At 40.8% G+C, this 21148-nt stretch overlaps 1 protein-coding gene and 1 pseudogene across 1 annotated transcript in view; one reads left to right on the forward strand and one right to left on the reverse strand.

The window, feature by feature from the left end:
* The first annotated feature begins 1208 nt into the window (after positions 1-1208).
* The window catches only part of Ndfip2 (Nedd4 family interacting protein 2), a 44485-nt gene continuing 24545 nt past the window's right edge, over positions 1209-21148 (forward strand). Inside the window, exon 1 of the mRNA XM_028771683.1 lies at positions 1209-1632. Coding sequence (XP_028627516.1) covers positions 1309-1632 — 324 coding nt within the window. The 5' untranslated portion in view covers positions 1209-1308. The remainder of the gene's footprint in view (positions 1633-21148) is intronic.
* On the reverse strand, positions 9713-11759 carry LOC114624220 (annotated as a pseudogene).

Below are 21148 nucleotides of genomic sequence, written 5' to 3' on the forward strand. Positions count from 1 at the left end.
TAACAATTATCCAAAGTTTATTGTACTTTGTTGTATCTGGCTAGTTAAAACAGCCTCTTCTGGCTTCCTTTCTTTCTGAAATCTCCTCTGTACATGTATGAAGCAAAGTGAGATGACCCCCAGGGGATCTCCACAGTAAGAAAAGTTATGGAGGAAGGGCTTGACTACCTTAAAAAAGATAGTTGGGCCAGATTAAGTAGGGCCATAGATCTCAGGGTACAATAAGCAGATGTTTGGGTTAAAAGGTACCTTTTGCTGGTCTACCATAGTCTTCTACTTGTTAGAGAAACATCCTCTGTGCCGAGAGGAGAGAGAGAGAGGGAGAGAGAGAGAGAGAGAGAGAGAAAGAGGGAGGGAGGGAGGGAGGGAGGGAGGGAGGGAGGTTGGTTGGTTCATGTATGGCTAGTCACAGGGTATTATGAAGTGCCACAAAAAGTGATTCTTTACCATTATCTTAGGAATTTCTGAGTATTAGCACAAAAAGAAATCCTACCTCATTTCATTATTTTCTTTTGTCCTTCCTGTTTCCTATTTCTAAAGGCCTCTTTCACTGTAAGGCATCGAAATATGTCTGGAGTCATTCGTAAATCTCTTAGAAACAAGGGGGCAAAAGAAGGGGGGGTAAAACCCTATACAGAATTTTCAGAGTAATGAAACTGTTCAGTATGATTTATAATAGTGCATAGTTAGGGTATATTTGTCAGAACTCCTACTACATACAGTGTTCAAAATGATCTCGAATGCAATCTATGGATTCTAGGTGACTGATAATGGTATGTTGTGGGTTTGACATTTGTGACAAATGTGCTGTTCTACTGAGGAAGGCTATGCGTACTCAGAAGCAAGACTGTTTTTTGTTTTCCTTCCTCGAATTTTTACTGTGACTTTTAAGCCGACTTTATACATGTATATGTGGTTTTATATATGTATATGCCTCTGATATTTGGTAATTCATTACCTCATTAATGATTTCGAATGAGCATTTTTAGGACTGCCCTGAGATGGATCTCTTTGAGATGCCCTAGGCTGGGGACTAGTAAAAGGGCGACCTGTCCTTAGGTGCAATAGGAATGCGGCTGCGCCTCCACTCTCCTCAACACCGGTCTCAGCAGTGACGATGCATTCGCTCGCCCCACAATGAAATCTGCCCTTACGGGAAAATCCAATCAAGTGGGGGGTTTTTTTTTCTTTTCCGCTTCTGTTGCCACCGCCCACTCCCGACTGGATGACAACCTCGAGGGCTCCCGGGGACTTGCTTGACTTCTCCATCTCCTCCCACCTAGGGACACCTTCGCAGCCGGGCCTCAGATGGGACGCCGGCGGAGCCAGAGAGCATGCGCGTCCGCCCCGAGCATGCTCAGTAGCGCACGCGGCTCCCCGGAGCTCCGGCGCCGATCGGCGAGCGACGCGGAGGTCTCCGCCGGAGCCGAGGGAGCGACAGGAAGTAAAGCGGCCCCGCCGGGCGACCGCGGCGGCAGAACCCGAGGCGGCGGAAGGGGCTCTGCGGCGACGACGTCGTCGACCGGGGAGGCCAAGGGAGCTGAGCGCCGAGGGGACACGCCCGCTCGGAAGCCCGACCCCGAGGCGGGCAGGATGGATCACCACCAGCTGGGGACTGGCCGCTACCAGGTGGTGAGTGCTCGGGCCCCGGGGAGGACGGTCACCGCGGCGTCCCGACGGGCCCACCTCTCCGCCAGCCCCCGGCCACAGCCGACGGCCTGCACCCCACCAAGCCCCCCTCCCCGCCGCTCCCCAACTCGCCCCGGCGTTATTTCCCCTCCCGTCGTTTCCTTCTTCCCTGACTCAGACACCCGTGAGCCGTGAGTGGTGTCCCCGGCGGCGGGGCTGGGTGCACGTACCTGTCAGGGAGGCGACCAGCGTCTAGAGTGGGGTGCAGCGGGGCTAAACCGTCGTGAGGGGCTGGGAACCAGCAGAGAAGAGCTGTGATGGATGGGGAAGGTGCCCCTCTTCTAGCTAACCTTGTCATTTTGCCCCTTTTCCATTGTGTTAGTATTACAGTGATCGTTTGTTAAAAAAAAAAAATCTGTCTCTACTTCGCGTGTGTAAGTGTGTGCCTGTGTGGGTTTTGGTGGGAGGTGCAGTGCTTTATTAGGAAAAAAAATAGAATCTTGTTTGAAAAAAATAGTTTTCATTTAATACTGAGTTTTAAGTGTGTAAACCACTAGCTTTGTTTAAATGAGTGAAATGCGCCCTGTATTTTCTTTGTCAGAATCTCTGTATTTTCCCCACTGTGTGTTCTAGTGATGTCATTGGAGATAACTATTGTAAATATCATTGTCAGCAATATTTACTTTGTTGCGTTTTAGTGGAACATATTTACTGTGGGAGAGAAGAAAAGCATTTGTGGATATTGTTGCTGTTGCATTTCGAGTTTATAAGGTTGTATAGTTATACATATGTCACCGTTCCTGCCTATCTGCATGTGAGTTGTGCCTTTTGACAAATCTGAAGGATTGTGGAAGAGACTTAATTTTTTTTCCTATGGTAAGAGTTCTCCATCATTTGGGTTTATTTGCTATAACATGACCAGGTGATTTGGATTATGAATTTTCTGAAAATTATCAACATTTTCAGAATGGCTTAGGAAAAAAAAATCTCGCCATTTTATTGAAGGTGCCTTTCAAGTTGTTAGTTTCTTATGACTATTATTTTTAAAGACATTTTTTCCCTAAGTGTTTGCAATGATAAGCCATAGATATTTCTTGGATACTTTTATTATTGATACTTGTTTTATTTCTCAAATTTTTCCCATAAGTGATATAATTTGATTTGAATTCTTTCTTTGGGTTTCTTTTCCTTATTAGGCTCAACCATGGACGATACTTAAAACAGTTTTAATAGTAAATAATTTATTATATTGTCTATTTTGCCTTTGATAGAGGTAACTAGTTGAGACTTTTTTCTTTTAAACTCTCTTCAGATAATGCTGGAGTTTACTTTTGTCTAAACTTTCAATATATGTATAAAATACTACATTTTTTCCACCTTCAAAACTGAAGCTGTGTCCTATAGAGACCGAGTGGGTAGAGCCACTCTGTAAGTGCAGAGGGCAAATATCAGTCTTTTTAAATCATGTTTTTTTAGACAGAATATTCTTTTTCCTTATAGGGAGAAACATTAACTAAACCTGTATTTTCATTCTTTTCCTCTTGTGGTTACATAGTAAGTTCGTGTGTTTAGGATGTAACTCTTGGTTTGTTGACAGTGGCTTTGTCTGGGAACATGGCGTAGATACAACTGAATTTCAGTTTTGAGTAGACTGTAGCTAGTGTTCAGTCTGCGAGCTAGCTTATGTAATGGGCATGCCTAGTTTATGGCTGCCTTTAGCTCAGGCCTCGTTTTGAAACTCTAGAATGATTAATAAACTGGGGCAGTAAACACCTGTTAGCAATGATGAGGTCAGGAGATAGGGAACTATATGCAGGGGTGAGCTAGCCTGGGCTGTGTGCATCTGGTCTTAAAGAGCTAGGACTCAGCTCTGCATGCTGGTGATGCCTGGTGATCAGAATGGCTTACTGTCTTTAACCCATGTATACAACTTATCCAAGACCTTTTTTTTTTCTTTAGGACATCCAAAGAGTTTATTTATTTTTTATTATTGCTGTAGCTAACATATTAAGTGTTGAATTTTATAAGTCCTTTTTGTACTTTGTGTCCTACATATACATATATATGTATATATAAATCTAAATCTACATTTCCTCTTACGATAGAAGACGTGTCTTTTTCTCTGGCTTATTTCACTTAACATATTGCATCCCCCAAGTTCCATCTGTTTTCCTGTTTCCTGTAATTGTTGTAGTTTCATTCTTTTCAGCTGAGTAAAGCGTCCTCACACATGTATACATTTTCCTGCTCCATTTATCTGTTGCTGGGCCTCCAGGCTGGTCCCACGTCTTGATTACTATGACTTTTTGCTACACTGGCCTTTGGGTAGGCATTCAACCACTGAGTAGCCAAGGAACTCATGATCCTCCTGCCTCAGTGTCTACTAGGATAACAGCCACACATCCCCATTCCTGACTGTAATAATTGTCCCTCCCCCATTTCCTGTCCATTGTTAAAGGGGTCCATCACAATAGATAAAATGCACAGCTACAATGTCTTGGTAATTTTCTAATTTCAGAAAAAAAAAAAAGATGAGGCTTGATGGTTCTGTTGAGTGTGTTTTGGGAAACTGAGTTGTGCTTGATAGGAACAGAGCGAGCGATTGCCAAACTGTTAAGTTACCTCCTTCTGCAGCTGCTAGTCCAGCTTACGTCTGGCTTTGATGTTGGCTGCTTTGAAGGCTCGTGTACCTGCAATAAAGTGACTACCATGGTTTAAAAGGAATTCTTTGAACAATTAAATTGGCAGTGTTAGTTGTAGCAGCAGTTTACTGAACTGTGTACTAGAATGCCAACACTAGGAATTCTCGGACCACATCTAACATACTAGCATAGTGAGATGTTCTCTAGTAAAGAGAGTAGCTTACGTTAGTTTACCGTAGTTATTTCTGATATCTGACTGCAAAGTGTTTTTGCTTCATTTACATTTTAAGATATTAACAATTCTACAATGTAAGGTTTCTATGAAACAAAATTTTGAAGTACTTGTGCTATAGAGTTCTGAGTACTTTACTTCTATATCTGGAGAATTAAAGTTGCACCTGGTAAATCAGCTAAGGAAGGAAGGAAGGAAGGAAGGAGATTTGAACTACTAAAATCAAGTTAGGGAGCTGGGATGGAGCCCAGGAGCTTGGCTCTGGTTCTGTCTCTAGCACTACGAACAAAACAAAATAGGCATTAATGGCATCTAGACTTAGATTTAGGTTCTGTTTGCAGTGAATAAGAAAACCTAAGTTTTTTCTTTTCTCTTTTTTTATTTGTGTGTGTCATGCATGTGCTGCTGCTCAAGGACGCCAGAACCCCCCTGGAGCTTTAGTTTCAGATGGATGTAAGCCATCTGATGGGATGAGTGCTGGGAACTGAACTCGGCTCATCTGAAGAGCATCAAATAGTCTTAACCACTGAGCCATCCTGTTTGCCTTCTGTTTGCAAGTTTTCACACATTAGATGAGTTACTTCATACCTTAAAGCATTATTTCCTCAAATTAGTACAACCCCATAGTTATTATTTATTATGAGAATTAAAATACCATAATACAGGGAAAATATAGAGCAGTGGTTCTCAACCTGTGGGTTTCTACCCCTCTGGAGTCAAATGACCACTTCACTGAGAGTCACATAATCAGATATCTTTCATTTACATTATGATTGATGACAGTAGTAAAATTGCAGTTTTGAAGTAGCCACAAGAACAATTTTATGTTTGGGGGTTTGAGTGTCACCAAAACATGAAGAACTGGAAGTTTGCAGCTTTAGGAATGTTGGGAATCTCTGATGTAGGGACTGTCACATGGAGATAACTACTGTTTTCATAAGCTAATGAGTTAGTCTGTTAATGTTTCATGGTTGTTGGCAGACAACAGAAGACTCCTAAGTCAGAACAAATGGCATTACTCATAGTACACCAAGCAACAGGGACACAGCATAGTTGAGTAGTTTTCCTTGTTCCAAAGTCCTGTGAGGTTAATGAGTGTTTGGAGAGACACAGCAGTGAGTTTGCCACACCTCTGAGGCAGCTGGAGTCAAGGAGCTAGCTCTTTAGATTTATCTGTGTGGAAGCTTTTGTCATCAGGAAACTGACAGCTCCCTCAGAAGCCTCGGAGAGCCTCCTCAGAAGAATGCTTTGAGACCAGGACCACTGCGTCCCCCAGTAGACCGGTGTAGGTGTCTAGTAGAAGGTGGATTTTAGGTGTAGTTGTTTGTTTTCATTTTCCATTTTAAAGAAACACTATCATCTTACTTTATATTGTTTTCTACCTATCTATTTTGGTCTCTCCTGATTCCCATGACCTTCATTTGTTTCTTTTGAATTTATCAATATACATTATCTGTCTTGTATTACCACTTTTTACATTCTCATGCTTGCCCAGTTGCATAATCTGATACTTCTAGGCTCTTGTCTACATTACGTCTCTATCATACCGAGATTGCATTTTGTCCTCAAAACTTTTTTTTTTAATTTTTATTCCCTGATGTCTAGAAGCTTTCTTTTGACATCCTTGTCTTTTATTCTCCCTGTGAATTCTTCCCGGTTCCTTGAATGCCCCTGCTTTCCATGCTATGAAATAATTACTACTTTCTTCTGTTGCTTGGCTGCCCTTTAGTTTATTGTTTGCATGGCATGAGTCACGCTCTTTTTTTATTATAAACTAGATTCCTGCTGGGCGGTGGTGGCGCACGCCTTTAATCCCAGCACTTGGGAGGCAGAGGCAGGCAGATTTCTGAGTTCGAGGCCAGCCTGGTCTATAGAGTGAGTTCCAGGACAGCCCGGGCTACACAGAGAAACCCTGTCTCAAAAAAACCAAAACCAAAAAAAAAAAAAACAAAACAAAACCAAAAAACCAAAAAAACAAAACTAGATTCCCTCCTTCCCTCCCTCCCTCCCTCCCTTCCTTCCTTCCTTCCTTCCTTCCTTCCTTCCTTCCTTCCTTCCTTCTTCCCTCTCTCCTTCCCTCTCTCCTTCCCTCTCTCCTTCCCTCCCTCCCTTCCTTCCTTCCTTTTTGTTTCTTTTATTTTCTCAAAAACCTTCAGTGGTTTCCTTTTAAAATCCCATCCCATCATTCAGTGGCTATTAAAATTTTCAAATATGTAGAAATATATAAAAACTGGAAGACTAGTTTTTAACAGTTGTTACATTTGTGTTGTATTTCTTCAATGTCATTTTACAGTTGGAATCATCTTTATTCTGTGAGCATTTCCCATGTGCATACAGTGCATGTGTGCGTATGTGCATACAGTGCATGTGTGCAGATGTGCATACAGTGCATGTGTGCAGATGTGCATTCAGTGTATGTGTGCAGATGTGCATACAACGTACTTGGATCCTATCATCCCTGTTCCCGCCCTTACCCTTTCTCTCATCTACCTTCACCAGATTTCCTCTTTAATCGTTTAAGCGTTCTCTCTTTAATCTTTCTTTTTTCATTCATTCTTTCTTTTTCTTTCTTTTGGTTTTTCAAGACAGGGACTCACTTTGTAGACAAGGAACTTGGAGTCCCACCTGATTTTGCCCCCCAAGTGTTCAAAAAAAAAGATGTGTGTCTAGCCCCTCTTTTTAATTTTTAAAATTTGAGGCAAAGTCTCACTGCAGCACTGAGAAACACAAACACCCAGTCTGTATCATTGTCGTTTACAAATAAAACTCAGTCATCATATAGAATATTCCTCCAGAAGGTTTTTCTATAACTGTTGCCAGTCAATTCCTATGCCCCAGATGATTTTTCTACTTTAAATAGTGTAGCATATAGACTATACCACTTCTTTCATGCAGTGAGAAGGTTTGAGATAGAACTAGGTTATAAATGTCAGTGTATCATCTCCTTGCAATTGAATAATTTTACCTGATACAAGTTTTGTGAATATACTTCTCTTATCTATTGCTTTGCTGTAGACAGTTGGTATGTTTTAGCTTTTGGGTATTATAAAGTCTTCTTGTGGGCATGAACTTCTTTTGGTAAGAATTACTGGGTAATAGCATGGATGAGAAACCAGCAAACCTAGACTTTTTCCCCTGAAATATGTTTTTTTTTTTAATGTCCCTATATTGATCTTTTTTTAAAGATCAGTAAATTTTTGATCTTTAAAGTTTGGGCCATTTTGGTCTTTAAATTTTTTTCTACTCTGATGAATTCTTTTACTGTTTGAAGTGTGGAATTCTTGGCATACAAGTTCCTAGCATGGGCCCTTCACACCTGTATAGACTCCTCTGTCAGCGGCCTTCCCTCTTTGATTTTACGTAATGACTGCTGATGTCTAGCAGGACTGCTTTCTTGTTACTTCTTCAACCACAGTCTATTCTCTTCTACTTCTCTTACTTTATTCAAGTCATAATTTGGTTTATTTGCCTCATAAAATGTAATTTTTTAAAGTTTATTTATTTTTGTTTTCTGTGCTTTGGTGTTTTGCCTGTATTATGTCTGTGTGAGCGTATTGGATCCTAGAGTTACAGACAATCGTGGGCTGCCATGCGGGTGCTGGGAATTGGTCTCGTGTCCTCTGGAAGAACAGTCAGTGCTCTTAACACTGAGCCATCCATCTCTCCAGCCACTAAGATCATATTCTTAAATATAGGAATCCCCTTAAATCTATAATTAAAAGTTTTTGGAGCTACCATTTATACCTGGGAAAAGTTGAGAATCTCAATATTAGAAAAATTGTTGTCTTGAATTACATGCTTGATTGTCTTCCTACCATGCAGTCTAGTGTTTTCCTCAGAGACACTTCAGTGGTTCTGTGAAGGGCTGTGATTTTCTTTTCATCTTTAAAATAGACTTTTAGCATTTAGAAAATCTGTACCTAAGTAAGTTTACATTCAAGTCTTTGTGTACCAAGTCATTTGCTAAGGTGTACAGCAACACTCTGATGTGTTGTATTCAGTTCCTTTGTATTGCAAGGGCAGATTGTTTTCCAGCATCTTAAAGCTCTCTTGCTGTTTTGTGCATGTCATAAGAATTGTACCTGTGCGTTTGACTTGAGTGTATTCATTAAAACATCGGTATGCATGAGTCAGTTACTGCATCGTTCATGAGCAATGCTGACTCAAGTGCACACCCTTATTAGGTATATTTGAGCTGTACGTATTCTAGTACTAGTGTAGTATATGCAGTAATAGTTATATGATTTATATTGTGAAAACACCGTGATATAGACAATCCATCAGCTGACAATCCATGGAGACTGAAGAGGTGGCTCGGGGGTTAAAGATATATACTATTGCAATGGACCTGAGTTCAATTCCCAGCATCCATGTTGTGTGATGTTTACCTTCAAGGTCACCTGCTCACATGTGCACATACCCCCACACAGACATATACATAATTAAAAATAATAAAAATCTTTTAAAGAAAATGTAAAGTATGTTGACAGGAACACCCCAATTCTCTGTGTGCTTTCTTATGTCTTCTTAACATGCCTTCCCAATATGGCCTTGACTTCTTTTTTTTTTTTTTTTTTTTTTTACTATCCAGTTACTGTTATATTTGGGTTATGCTAAATGTAGCTGTAGACCCTGACCAGCAGGGAAGTTAGGCAGAAAACTCTAGGTTCCTTAGCAGTCATCTGTAGATGTTTCATCTTACCATGAAAGGAAAGGTTTGTTCTTGTAACTATTTCCTCACTAAGTAAACTAGATGCCTATAGGGCCCAACTGCAGAAGAATCAAAGCACCAAAGCTGAAGGCAGTATACCTCCTGTATGATAGCAAGGTCTCTGTGTCAAACCATTCTATCTAGCACTACACTTCAGCCTACTCCTTCATCATGGACTCTTGATTCCCCCAAGGGCACCATTCCAATTGGTATGCCCAGGTCATTACTGAGTTCTGCTTTCTGGGTTCTTTAATTTGTTGTATAGGTATTCTACCCTAAGTGATTAATTGAAAAAAAATAATCTCTTCAAGAAACCTTAACAAAATACCAGATTCCCTATTAACAAAGGGGGATGGAGATTAACAAACCAAAATAGGAAAAAAGGTAGCTGTGGCAGGGCAACTCTAACCTCAGACTCCTGTGCTGTAGAAGTCACCAGCAAACAACCCCCCCCCTTTTTTTAAGAGTCAGTGGGAAACAGGACTGCTGCTCCCCCACTTAGTCATCCTCTGAGCTTTCAGCAGACCTGGCATTGGTAGCCACCTTCCAGTTCCTGCACTTGCTTGTCCTCTCCTGTACCTCGGGGTCAGGCACAGGAATATGGACACTCTTGTCTTTCTTTTTCCTTTTGATTTTCTTAGTGTCTCTTTCCTCAGTTTCCTCAGAACTGCCAGATGCAGAATCATCTGACTGAGAAGTATCACTTTCTTCCCCTAAAGGTAAAGATTTTTTAGGAGACTTTTTCCTGGATTTTTTCTTGCTCTTGTGTGGTTGCTTCCTTTTCCTGGTACTAGAAGCTCGAGTTTCCTCTGAGAACTCACTTGAGGAGTCTGTTGTTATGTCTGTGACTTCCTTTTTGTTTTTCTTCTGTTTTTTGTGTGACCGTTTTTTCTGCTTCTTCTTATGGGATTTCTTTGACTTCTTATGTTTTCGGGATTCATGGGCAGATGATTTTATCTGGGGAGATGTTTTTTTTCCATTGGTAATGTCTTGCTGATCACTACTGTCTGTTTCAGACTCTTCAGGATATAACTCTTTATAACCACTCTTTATGACCCCATCTGTCTGGTATATTGGATTCATAATCATATAACTTCTTGTTCCAGGATTTAGCCTTAAGAAAATCATCTTCCAGGGCCCCAGAAATTTCATTCTTTGATCTCCAATAGTCTCTATGACTTTCTTCATCAAAACCATCACTTCTCATCCGACTTGAGCTGCTGGGTACTATGTTCCTTCTGGTCCCCTGGTAGGTATCCTCCATCTGCTTTTCTAGTTCCCTTAATTGTGCGCCGCAGCCTCGAGTGGCGGGGTAGGAGAAAAGGCAGCGGCTTCCTTATGGCCTTGACTTCTGACAGCATAGGGGAAGGAAGCTGCTGCTGCTGTTTGTGAGATCTAGGCTTGGAAGTTTAGAATTCAATTTCTCTTGCTATCTTTTTTTTTCTTTTTTCTTTTTCTCTTTCTTTCTCTCCCTCCCTCCCTTCCTCCCTCACTCCCTTCCTTCCTTCCTTCTTTCCTTCCTTCCTTCCTTCCTTCCTTCCTTCCTTCCTTCTGTCCTTCCTTTTTTTTTTTTTTTTTTTTTTTTGTGAAAACAATGGTAAGACCAGCCCAGATTGGGAAGGAAAGGGAATAAAGTTCCCTACCTCAGTGTTACATTTGTTTTGAGACACAGTCACACACTGTAGCTCAGGCTGGACGTTGAACTCTCAGCAGTTATCCTGCCTCTGCCTGTGTGAAGTTCTACGGTTATAGGCATGAGCCACTACACTGATTCAACTGTCCTCTTTTAATGGCATAGAGGAGACACCTATGTTGAGGGAAGAAATGATGTTCATTTTTAATTCGACATTTTGACCCCTCTGTAAATAAATACCAGGATATTTGGACAACATCCACTATGAAGGTGTAGCAATCAGGCTTCACCTAGACAGAGATAGAACAAATGGGTGAGGGTGCAGGTATGGTAATATGATAATAGGCCTACATGAATGTGTTGCTTTAAGACATCGAATGCCATGAGCCTTCTGTGAGGTGGGGTGGGCACGGGCCAAACTCAGAATAACTTGTATCTGAATTTGATTGGCAAATGAAACTCCATTGGTAACTCTAGTTTCTAAGTTTTATTTCATGAGAGCAGCCAGGTTTGGGTAACTAACTAGACAGAGTCAAATAAAGAAGTGAGACTGACCTGAAGTGAAAACAAACTGGCTCAGCCTTCAGTAGTCTGCTGCTTCAGTTCACGGCAGACAGACCTCAGGCCCAAGGCTTTGCCATCCCCATGCTAGGACAGGCCGTTATCTGAGTCAGCAGTAGTGTGGAGGCTCTGCTGATCTGCTGGCTGCCTAAAGTTCTAAGGTGATTCCAGCCTACAGTACATGGCTACTACCTGTGGATCTCTATGAAGCCGGGAGACAAACTGACTGAGAAGGTGAAGCTGATTCAACTCTTGCAGGACAGGTAAACTGTGAGCTGAGAGTGCACATCCCCAGCAGAGCTCTATGGCATAAACTGTGAGCTGAGAGTGCACATCCCAGCAGTGCTCCATGGCATAAACTGTGAGCTGAGAGTGCACATCCCCAGCAGAGCTCTATGGCATAAACTGTGAGCTGAGAGTGCACATCCCAGCAGTGCTCCATGGCATAAACTGTGAGCCGAGATTTCGAGTCCCCAGCAGTGCTCCATGGCAGTCTCCTGGATAACACAAAACTTAGATTCAAAGATAAGATTGTTAAGAATTTCCAGACAGTGACTACAACTTATATTAAACTCTTTTAAATTATGTGTGTATGTGTATGGCTGTGTGTGGATTTATATAGAAAAGTGCAGTGTTGGTGGAGGCTAGAGTTGAAGGCGTTATGAGCTACAGGATATGAGTGTTGATAACTGATTTTACATTTCTGCAAGAGAGTTAAATGCTCCTAAACACTGAGCCATCCCTCTAGCTTGTCATCTCTTGTTTCATATTGATTTAGTTAGCAGTTATATTCTCTTTCTTCTTTTCTTGGAATCCAATTTACATTCTAAAATATTGCCTAGTTGTATATGTATTGGTAACATAGTATCTTAAAATTCTGTTTGAATTCTATATAGATAGTCTTGACATGCATTTAAATAACTAAGGAATATAGTCTGTTGACATTTATTAATGTGAGTTTACTGATGTGATCATTATGATTAAGGCTAGCCCTATCTACTATGTGATTTTAAGTCATCATTATTGGCTATGTTTTCTGGCCACGTTTTTATGGTTTCATTTAGAAGTTTGATTACTTAGCTGGAATTAAGGTGTGGGTGAAATTCTTCTTAAAGACATGCCAAGTGCAAGTTGGGAAGTGTTGCAGTAGTTTAAGATTTACTCTCAGATTATTTTACTGTTTTGACTTGCTTACTTTTAAGATGTGTTTGAACATGAACAACTTAATAATTTTAAGTTCAGGAATGTGCTGTGTTTCATTCACCTGTGATGTTTCTACAGAATAATCTCTAAAATTATGTAGAGAGATCATGCCACTTGGACAGCAGATTTGAGAATAAGTAAATAAACTAGGATTTATTTTATAGGCGTGTCTTTTAGTGTGACAGTGTTAACCTCTTTACTAATAGACGTGTAAAATGTCTATTGGAATGAAGTCTTTTTTTTTTTTTTTTTTTTGTTTTCCGAGACAGGGTTTCTCTGTGTAGCCCTGGCTGTCCTGGAACTCACTCTGTAGACCAGGCTGGCCTCGAACTCAGAAATCCACCTGCCTCTGCCTCCCAAGTGCTGGGATTAAAGGCGTGCGCCACCACTGCCCGGCTGGAATGAAGTCTTAATGGCAGTTTTTAAAGGTCATCTGTTTTTACCTCAGGAGAGCTTTTATTGTAGTCAGATGACATTTTGTATAATTTCCTCCAAGAGACAGAATATTGAGATAAAACTTGAGACTTTAGTGGATTTGCTTGTAACCTTGGACAAGCTTAGCTCGTCTCTGTGTAGTTACTGCATTGGTACACTCTCAGCTGTATCTAAATTCCTAATACTCTTGTTTTCTCTCCTTTCTAATCACCAAGCTGGTCTTGGCTTTCTGATGTTTAAATATACTGTTTTCCTTTTCTCTGCTTTCCTTCCTTCTCAGGATGAATTTATTTATTTTATTAAATTGGATATTTTCTTTATTTACATTTCAAATGTTATCCCCTTTCCTGGTTCTCCCCCCACCCCCAGAAACCCCCTATCCCATCCCTCCTCCCCTACTTCTATGAGGGTGTTCCCCCCACCCACTCCTGCCTCCCTGCCCCCGAATTCCCCTACACTGGGGCATCCAGCCTTCACAGGGCCTCTTCTCCCATTGATGCCCAACAAGGCCATCCTCTGCTACATATGCGGCTGGACCCATGGGTCCCTCCATGTATATTCTTTGGTTGGTGGTTTAGTCCCTGGGAACTCTGGTGGGGGGTCTGGTTGTTGATATTGTTGTTCTTCCTGTGGGGTTGCAAACCCCTTCAGCCCCTTCAGTCAGGACTAATTTCTAATCTTGATTTGTGTGCATTTCAATGTTCTTTTCTCTGGAGAGTGCTCTCTCACTTTCTGCCTCACCATTGCCCTTTCCCACTTTTTACTTTCAAGTTATGCATGCCTTTTTAACACCATTTTCTCACTGGAATAAATCTATAGCAAGGAAGAACTAAATTTGTCTTGATTATAATAGTATACTATAGGCTAGTACAGTTTGTTGTGGGCCTCTTTATCATAGGGATAAAATAAATAACTTCTGAAAGAAGTGTGAGTCAGATGTGGTGATCCACACCTGCAGTCTCAGTGCTTGGGAAGCTAAGGCAGGAAGGTTATGTGTTGTCTGGGTTACATATCATGATACTAGCTCCGAAAACCAGAGCAGGCAAATATACACGAGAGAAAATGAAAATAAATAGCTGACTGTTTTTTTTTCTGAGTAATTGGAAGTGTAAATAAAGATATATGAGTGTATTATAGAGTTTTGTACTAGAAAAGTAAAGTATGCTGTACAACCTATATAATATTAGCTTTAATGTTCAACATTAGGATAGGTGCTGTATTTATGTACTTTTGCTATTTAATTATTTAATTCTGATATTTTTTATACAATGTCTTTTCTGTTTAGCAGCTTACATTTGTAAGATAGTAACCATGGGTAGATTGTTCTATCCATGAAAGGAGAATAATTGTTCCTAGGTATTTTGTAAGTAGGGAAGGGAATACTTACTCATTTCTTCAACCATCCCATTTGATGGAAATCTGTCTACAGGAGCTTCTGTTTGGGGCTATACAGTAAAACCTGGAAGACTAATTTCATTACTTGTTATGAACTGTAGTATGAAAATTGTACCAAAACAATACAGAAGGACAAGAAGGGAGGATGGATAAATAATTCTAAGGATGATTGAAAACATCATAGGGAATCATTTTATATTTGCCTAAAATTACATATAATATACATTTGAAGTATATATTTATGTGTTTGTATAATAAATACCTTAAATGAAGTTATTCTACTTGAGATTTTTCACTTGGTATTGGAATAATACTTTCCCCAGGAGCCATAGACCATCTAACAAAAACTCCAGTACCATGCATGAGAAACTCCCTTTTAAGTTTTTGGTCTGGGGTATCTGAGAAACTCCCTAAACAATATAGGCTACTGCTGTTGCTGACGACACCACTCCCTTCTAACACAGGATTAGGAGGGTTTGAGCTGGAACTCATCTGGAAGCCTCCTCTAAGAAGCACCCATCACCATACTAAAGGTATTAATGCAAGCTGCCAAGAGCCAGCTGGGACGCCGATAAGCTACAATGACCAGCATGGGAAATAGTGATAGTCATTTCTTGGTGGTAACTAGCAGTGGTCTAGTTGGACATTCTGGAGACATTATTTTTGGAGACAGTTAAAACATTATCAATGATTTCTGCGTGCTGGTGAGGAAAGAGCTGAGGCTGAGTCTACAAGAGGAGGTTTAGTATATGAAACCTCTGTGTGATCCTGTGAGGAAGGCTGAGTCTACAAGAGGAGGTTTAGTATAGTGAGACCTCTGTGTGATCCTGTGAGGAAGGCTGAGTCTACAAGAGGAGGTTTAGTATAGTGAGACCTCTGTGTGATCCTGTGAGGAAGGCTGAGTCTACAAGAGGTTTAGTATAGTGAGACCTCTGTGTGATCCTGTGAGGAAGGCTGATTCTACAAGAGGAGGTTTAGTGTAGTGAAACCCCTGTGTGATCCTGTGAGGAAGGCTGAGACTACAAGAGGAGGTTTAGTGTAGTGAAACCTGTTTGATACTGTGAGGAAGGCTAGAGGCCCTTCACATTTGTCATCAGCCACAAAAGACTGAACTTTGAGTGATAATGACATATATCATGGTGGGTCCATCAGTTTTCACAAGTGTACCAGTTTGGAGGGGATAAGGATAATGGGGAGGGGCCTTGTGACTCTGGGGCAGGGTTATATGGGAAGTTGCTACACTTGAGACTGACATTTGCTGTGAGTTTAAAATCTAAAAACTTACTAAGACTTATTATATGGTAAGTAAGTTTAGGGATATATTATTGCTAACTTGGATAGAGAGGGGAAGGGAGAAATTTGTTTTATATGTTTCCACGGGTGTTTGTCTTCTATCAATACTTGGTTTGTGTTTATACCTTAACAACTTTTGAGAGATTTGGTTTTGAATGTAACACTTTGGTGGATCAGCCTTTTAATAGTGTCTGTAGTGGTATCTTGGCACTTGCTACTTCCCAAATGCAGCAGCAGCAGCAGCACGCCTTAGTAACTTATGTCACTGTATTTAGTTTTGCTTGAGAATTCCATACTTAGTTTCTTTCCATTTGTAAAGGGAAGAATAAAGCTTTCTATGAAGAAGTTGGCATTTTGGCCTGGTCCTTGGTAGGCTTGGTCACTGTTACCTATGATTACATACAGTCAGTGTCCTTTAGTCTCCTGCAGCACCTGCTGTACTCTGTCACAGCATTCCCTAGAGCTCCTTAGGTTCTGTAGGTTCTGGGTATCAGTGGGACTGAATCTATTACTGTGCCCAGGGTTATACTAGGAGCTTATTAGGTTTAGTAAATGTTGGTTGTAAAGTTAATTAATGACTGGTTGGCTGAATAAATAAGCTACATGAATCACAGAAATAAAGTGAGGCTTACTAAGATGAATAATATAGTCAAGCAATTTAGTTAGTAGGGTATCTGTATCTTAAACTTAAATCTCTCAACACCAAATCATGTTCTTTTACTCTATCTAGTTAGCAACTACCCTGTCTTCTAGAACAGTGCTTCTTAGCCTGTCGGTCTCCATCCCTTTGGGGGGTCAAATGACCTTTTCACAGGGGCCATCAAAGACCATTGGAAAACACAGATATTTACATTATGGTCCAAAGCAGCAAAAATAGCAGTGAAAATAATTTTATGATTGGGTCACCATAGCATGAGGAACTGTGTTAAGTGATCTCAGCATTAGGAGGGTTGAGTACCACTGTAGCATATGAGATAGGCGAGTGCATTATGGTGACTTCTAAATGTCAGATGCATGCTTGTGACAGTGCACTGACAGTAACGACACACTAGGTTAGGGGCTTTAATGCCTTTGACAGTAAACTTAGCTCAACCCATTATGTATTATCTAGCTTCTATCGAACTCTTAGGTATGAGACAATATCTGTTGCTCAGGATTCAGTTTTAGCCAAGAGTCTTTGTTTCAGCTACTTTTCTATTGCTGTGATGAAACACCATGACCAAGGCAACATATAGAAGGGAGGGCTTATGTGGGATTTATGGATCCAGAGGGACAGGACTGTATACCCATCATGGCATCTTTCTGAGGATAATGGCTTCAGGTTGGCACTGAAGCAACAGCTGAGACCTGCCATCCAAATGCACAAACAGGAAGTAGAAAGCACACTGAGAATGGTAGAGCGTCAGCCTGCCCTTAGTGACACACCTCCACCAGCAGCACAGCTGGGAATCCTTTGCAAACAGTGTTTCCATCTGGGGACCAGGTACTCAAGTAACCACCACAGTCTGCAAAGGAAAGTCTGGATCCCTCAAGAACAACAGAACATAGGGTCAGTGAGGAAAAGAGGAAGGGGCTGGAGTCCGTGCTCGTCACTGTGTTGAAGACCTTTGCGAGGCTGAAGGCTGGAAATGAATTTCACATTCAGCAGTTAGAGGTCATCATTCTTAGCCAGAGATGTTTGAGTGAAAGACTATGGTAATGATTTGGGGAAGAAATGAAAAATGGAATCACAGAGAATGAAATTTGACATCTTTTAGTTTATTTCTTTTTTCTTTTTCAGGATGTTTGTGAATGAAGGATGAGACAGTTCAAAAAGCAGGAAAAGAGTAATTTTAAGCAGAGCAGATTTCTGTGTGCTGTTGTTTGTTAGTATGATATAAATAAAATGCATGTGGGCGATGTAGGTAGACAGCAGTAAGTCTGAGGACTCATTTAAATAAAGAGAACCTCTACTGGGAGACAGGCTCTTCTTCCTCGCCTGGTATTTGGGAGTGACAGACTTGAGCTAGGATAGGTGCGTGAGTGAGGCGAAGGTTAGAGATGCAGGATGCAGGTGAGAGACGTTGAAGGATTTTGTTTAAAAAAAAATTAAGAGTTTTTAAAATTCCCTGTGTGAAGTAGAAGGCAAAGTTTTGACCAGACATTTTCTGGTTGTAAGTGGGTAAGGAGAAAGGAGGAGCTGAACCTCCACCCCCATCTGGAAACGAGAGGACAAATGCTGTCAGCCCTGCTGGGTTAGGGACGAAATCATGGCAGTCCACATGGTTTTCTGATTTGTTCCCCTTCCTCTGTCAGAAGGCAACAGGCTCACTGATGGGTCTGGGCAGAGTGGCTGTGGCCCAAGCCCGGGGACTAGGGGCTGGTGGAACTTTTGCATTCGTTTTTTGTATTATCTTCCAGAGGATACAGGATAGAAGGTAGTAGAGTGAGGAATATACTCAGTGCAGATAAAGGACAGGGGCTGTGAGGGTTCAGAGGCTGGGATTGGAAGTGAGCTGATTTAAGTTCAGTACCTCTTCTCAAAAGCTCAGTATTGATCAGACTAGGCCTCTCTCTGCCTTGGGAGCAGAGACCACAGTCACTGGGTGCTACACTCTACATATAAAGGTTAGAGATGATTTGGCTGTTTTGGACAAAGTAGGATTTAAAGTCAGGCCAGTGATACTGGGAAAGGGGCCTGACAGTTGAGAGTAATTTTGGACTTATGTGAGTACTAACAAGAAGACCATGAAAGATGTTTCCAACAGTGGGAAATAAAACTTGATCCAAATATCCACACAGACCTTTCTACTCAGGTATATCGGAGATCTTGGCTCACTGCAATAAAGAAATTCAGAGCAAGTCATTGTGAAACAAAATGAAGTTTATTAATTGGGAGACTACACACAGTGTGGAAAACCTAAAGAGAGGGCACTAGGGCCTGCAGAGATGGCTCAGTGGTTGAGAGCTCTAGTGTCTCTCTTGCAAAGGACCTGGGATTGTTTCCCAGAGCCCACATGGTAGCACATGGCTGTCTGTGGCTCCAGTTCCAGGGGATTCAACACCCTCACACAGATATACATGAAAAATATCAGTGCACATGAAAAAAAAAACCCAGCACTAAAATGCCATAACAGTATATGTAATTTTTGTGTATTTTAAAATACTTTGTTCTAGAGATATAATCTATGACTAACTTTAAACAGTAAAGTTTAAACAATACAATTTAAAAATAAGGGACAAAGGTTTATTTTATCTAAAGATTTCCTTTATGGGATTGAGACATGGTTTATACAGGGTGTTGTCCATGTTTATAGATTACAAAAGAGTAAGATAAGGTTAAACAGTTAAAAGTCACGAGGGTTTAAGACTGTTTGACCTTACCATTGTTCAGTAGCTGTTTTAATGCTCTTGTTTAAAACATTTCTTAACACCCCTCCCCCAAAAAACCCAAAACAAAACCAAGAGTGTAGTCACACTGTCTTGTAATTTTGGTCCTTTGTGTTGAAATTCTTGACTTGGTGAGACTTAAACCAAAAGCAGGAGAGTGAGGGGCTCTTAATTTCTCACATTCCCTTCATTTTCCTTATCTGTCTACCTTGCCTCAAAAGGGTCTGTTAGGCTGCGTGGACTATAGGAACTTGACGAGAGAGGTCTGTGATATCCCAGACAGTTTTGTTGTACTTAGGCAAGTGGGGATAGGAATAACGTTGTTATTTGAGAGGGTGAGGAACTAGCCCCGTCCAGCCAAAGGTGGAGTCCATCCCCTGTGTTAGAAGGCTGTGTGGTGCTGAAGTGTAGAGGAGAGGAGGCAGAGGTCACAGGGTTTCTAGAGGCTTGTGGGAAGTGTAGTCTCTCTTGACAGTTTCAGAAAAAGTCAGGTCAGGTCCTTTGTGGCACAGCCTACAAATGCCTTGGTTTTAAAACAGTGCTCCTTTACCTGCTGGCTTTAGGGCTCATTGACTGATGTTGACGGAAATAATAACTGTAGTGGTCGTCAAACGGTAGTTCCCCAGTTCATTATTTCCTCAAGAACTTAGTAATTTTCATTCTACAATGAGGAATTTTTCCATTGTCCAGTTTGTTTATTCACTTATATCAGATTGAATTCACAGATTCATATTATATTCTATGAGTTATAATTGGATACTTACTGCTTTTACTTAATAAAATATTCAGATCATTCCAACTTATTCAACAGGAGCCTCTTTTATCTTTTCCTCTGTCTTTGTGACATGCTCATGATTTTGGCACTTTCTTACCGCATAGTGTTTAAGTAAGGCATTGGGTTTGAGTTTTTGAATGTAGTATGATTGAAAGGCAGCTTGCACTTGTAGGTAGGACAGGGGCCAGTGGACATGGCCCCATTTCTCATAGGGCCATGTGCAATGTGCATCATTCTTCTGAGGAACAGCTAGTCCTAGTTCAAAACAGAGCGCCTCTCTTATTTTTATTTTCTTTTGAGGCAGGGTCTTTCTAACTGAGGAGCTTGGCTTCAGCATGCCTTCTTAGATTCTATAGGTGGTTTATATACTATATTCTATATGTGGTTTATATACTGTATTCTATAGGTGGTTTATATACTATATTCTATATGTGGTTTATATACTGTATTCTATAGGTGGTTTATATGCTGTATTCTATAGGTGGTTTATATACTGTGTGGGAAAGGGACACCAAGAAGGAAACGTACAATTACAGGTGGCAGAGCAACATGAAGCCCTTAAGACATTCATCTTTTGACTTTTAAGCTGAGTTTCATTAGCAAATCATCCCATGGAAATAGATGCATGCTGATAGTACAGGCTTTAAGTGCGGTCAAATGGTTGACGGAGACAACAGCGTCGTATATGGATTTATGGACTCAACTTGTCTCCTGATGACGGCTACTAAAGGGTTTAAATATTATGTAGAGTCTGTGATAATCTTGGCCAGTGTTATGGAGAGATTTTTACAGATGTAAGACTTCCTTTCTTTCTTTTTTCGTTTTTATTAATCATTTTATTTATTTATATTTCAGATGTTATCGCCCTTCTCTTGAGGCTTGTTTTCCAACTTACAGAAATCTCTTTATTACATCGTTTTGGCCTATGTTAGAAACAAAGAGTGGCTCCTACTTTATCTCTCTTGTAGAGATCGTGGGAAAGTACAACCAAGTAAAAAAGAAAAAGAATTTACAATTTGCAAGAATTCATTTTACCCATTTTGCTTATTAGCAGTCATTTTGAAATCACCTTTTGTCTTATTTAAAATTGAAATAATGGCGATGGAATCATCATTTAGAAATAACCCTTAGTTTTATTTAAAACTGGAATAATGGGGCCTGGTGAGAGGGCTCAGCAGTAATGCCATTTACTGTGAAAGCCTGGGGACCTGCATTCAGTCCAGCACCCACAGAGAGGGAAAGGGGGAAAAGCAGCTTTGGAAGTTATCCT

Source organism: Grammomys surdaster, unplaced genomic scaffold (genome assembly GCF_004785775.1).
Source record: "Grammomys surdaster isolate TR1022 unplaced genomic scaffold, NIH_TR_1.0 65, whole genome shotgun sequence".
NCBI classification, from domain to species: Eukaryota; Metazoa; Chordata; class Mammalia; order Rodentia; family Muridae; genus Grammomys; species Grammomys surdaster.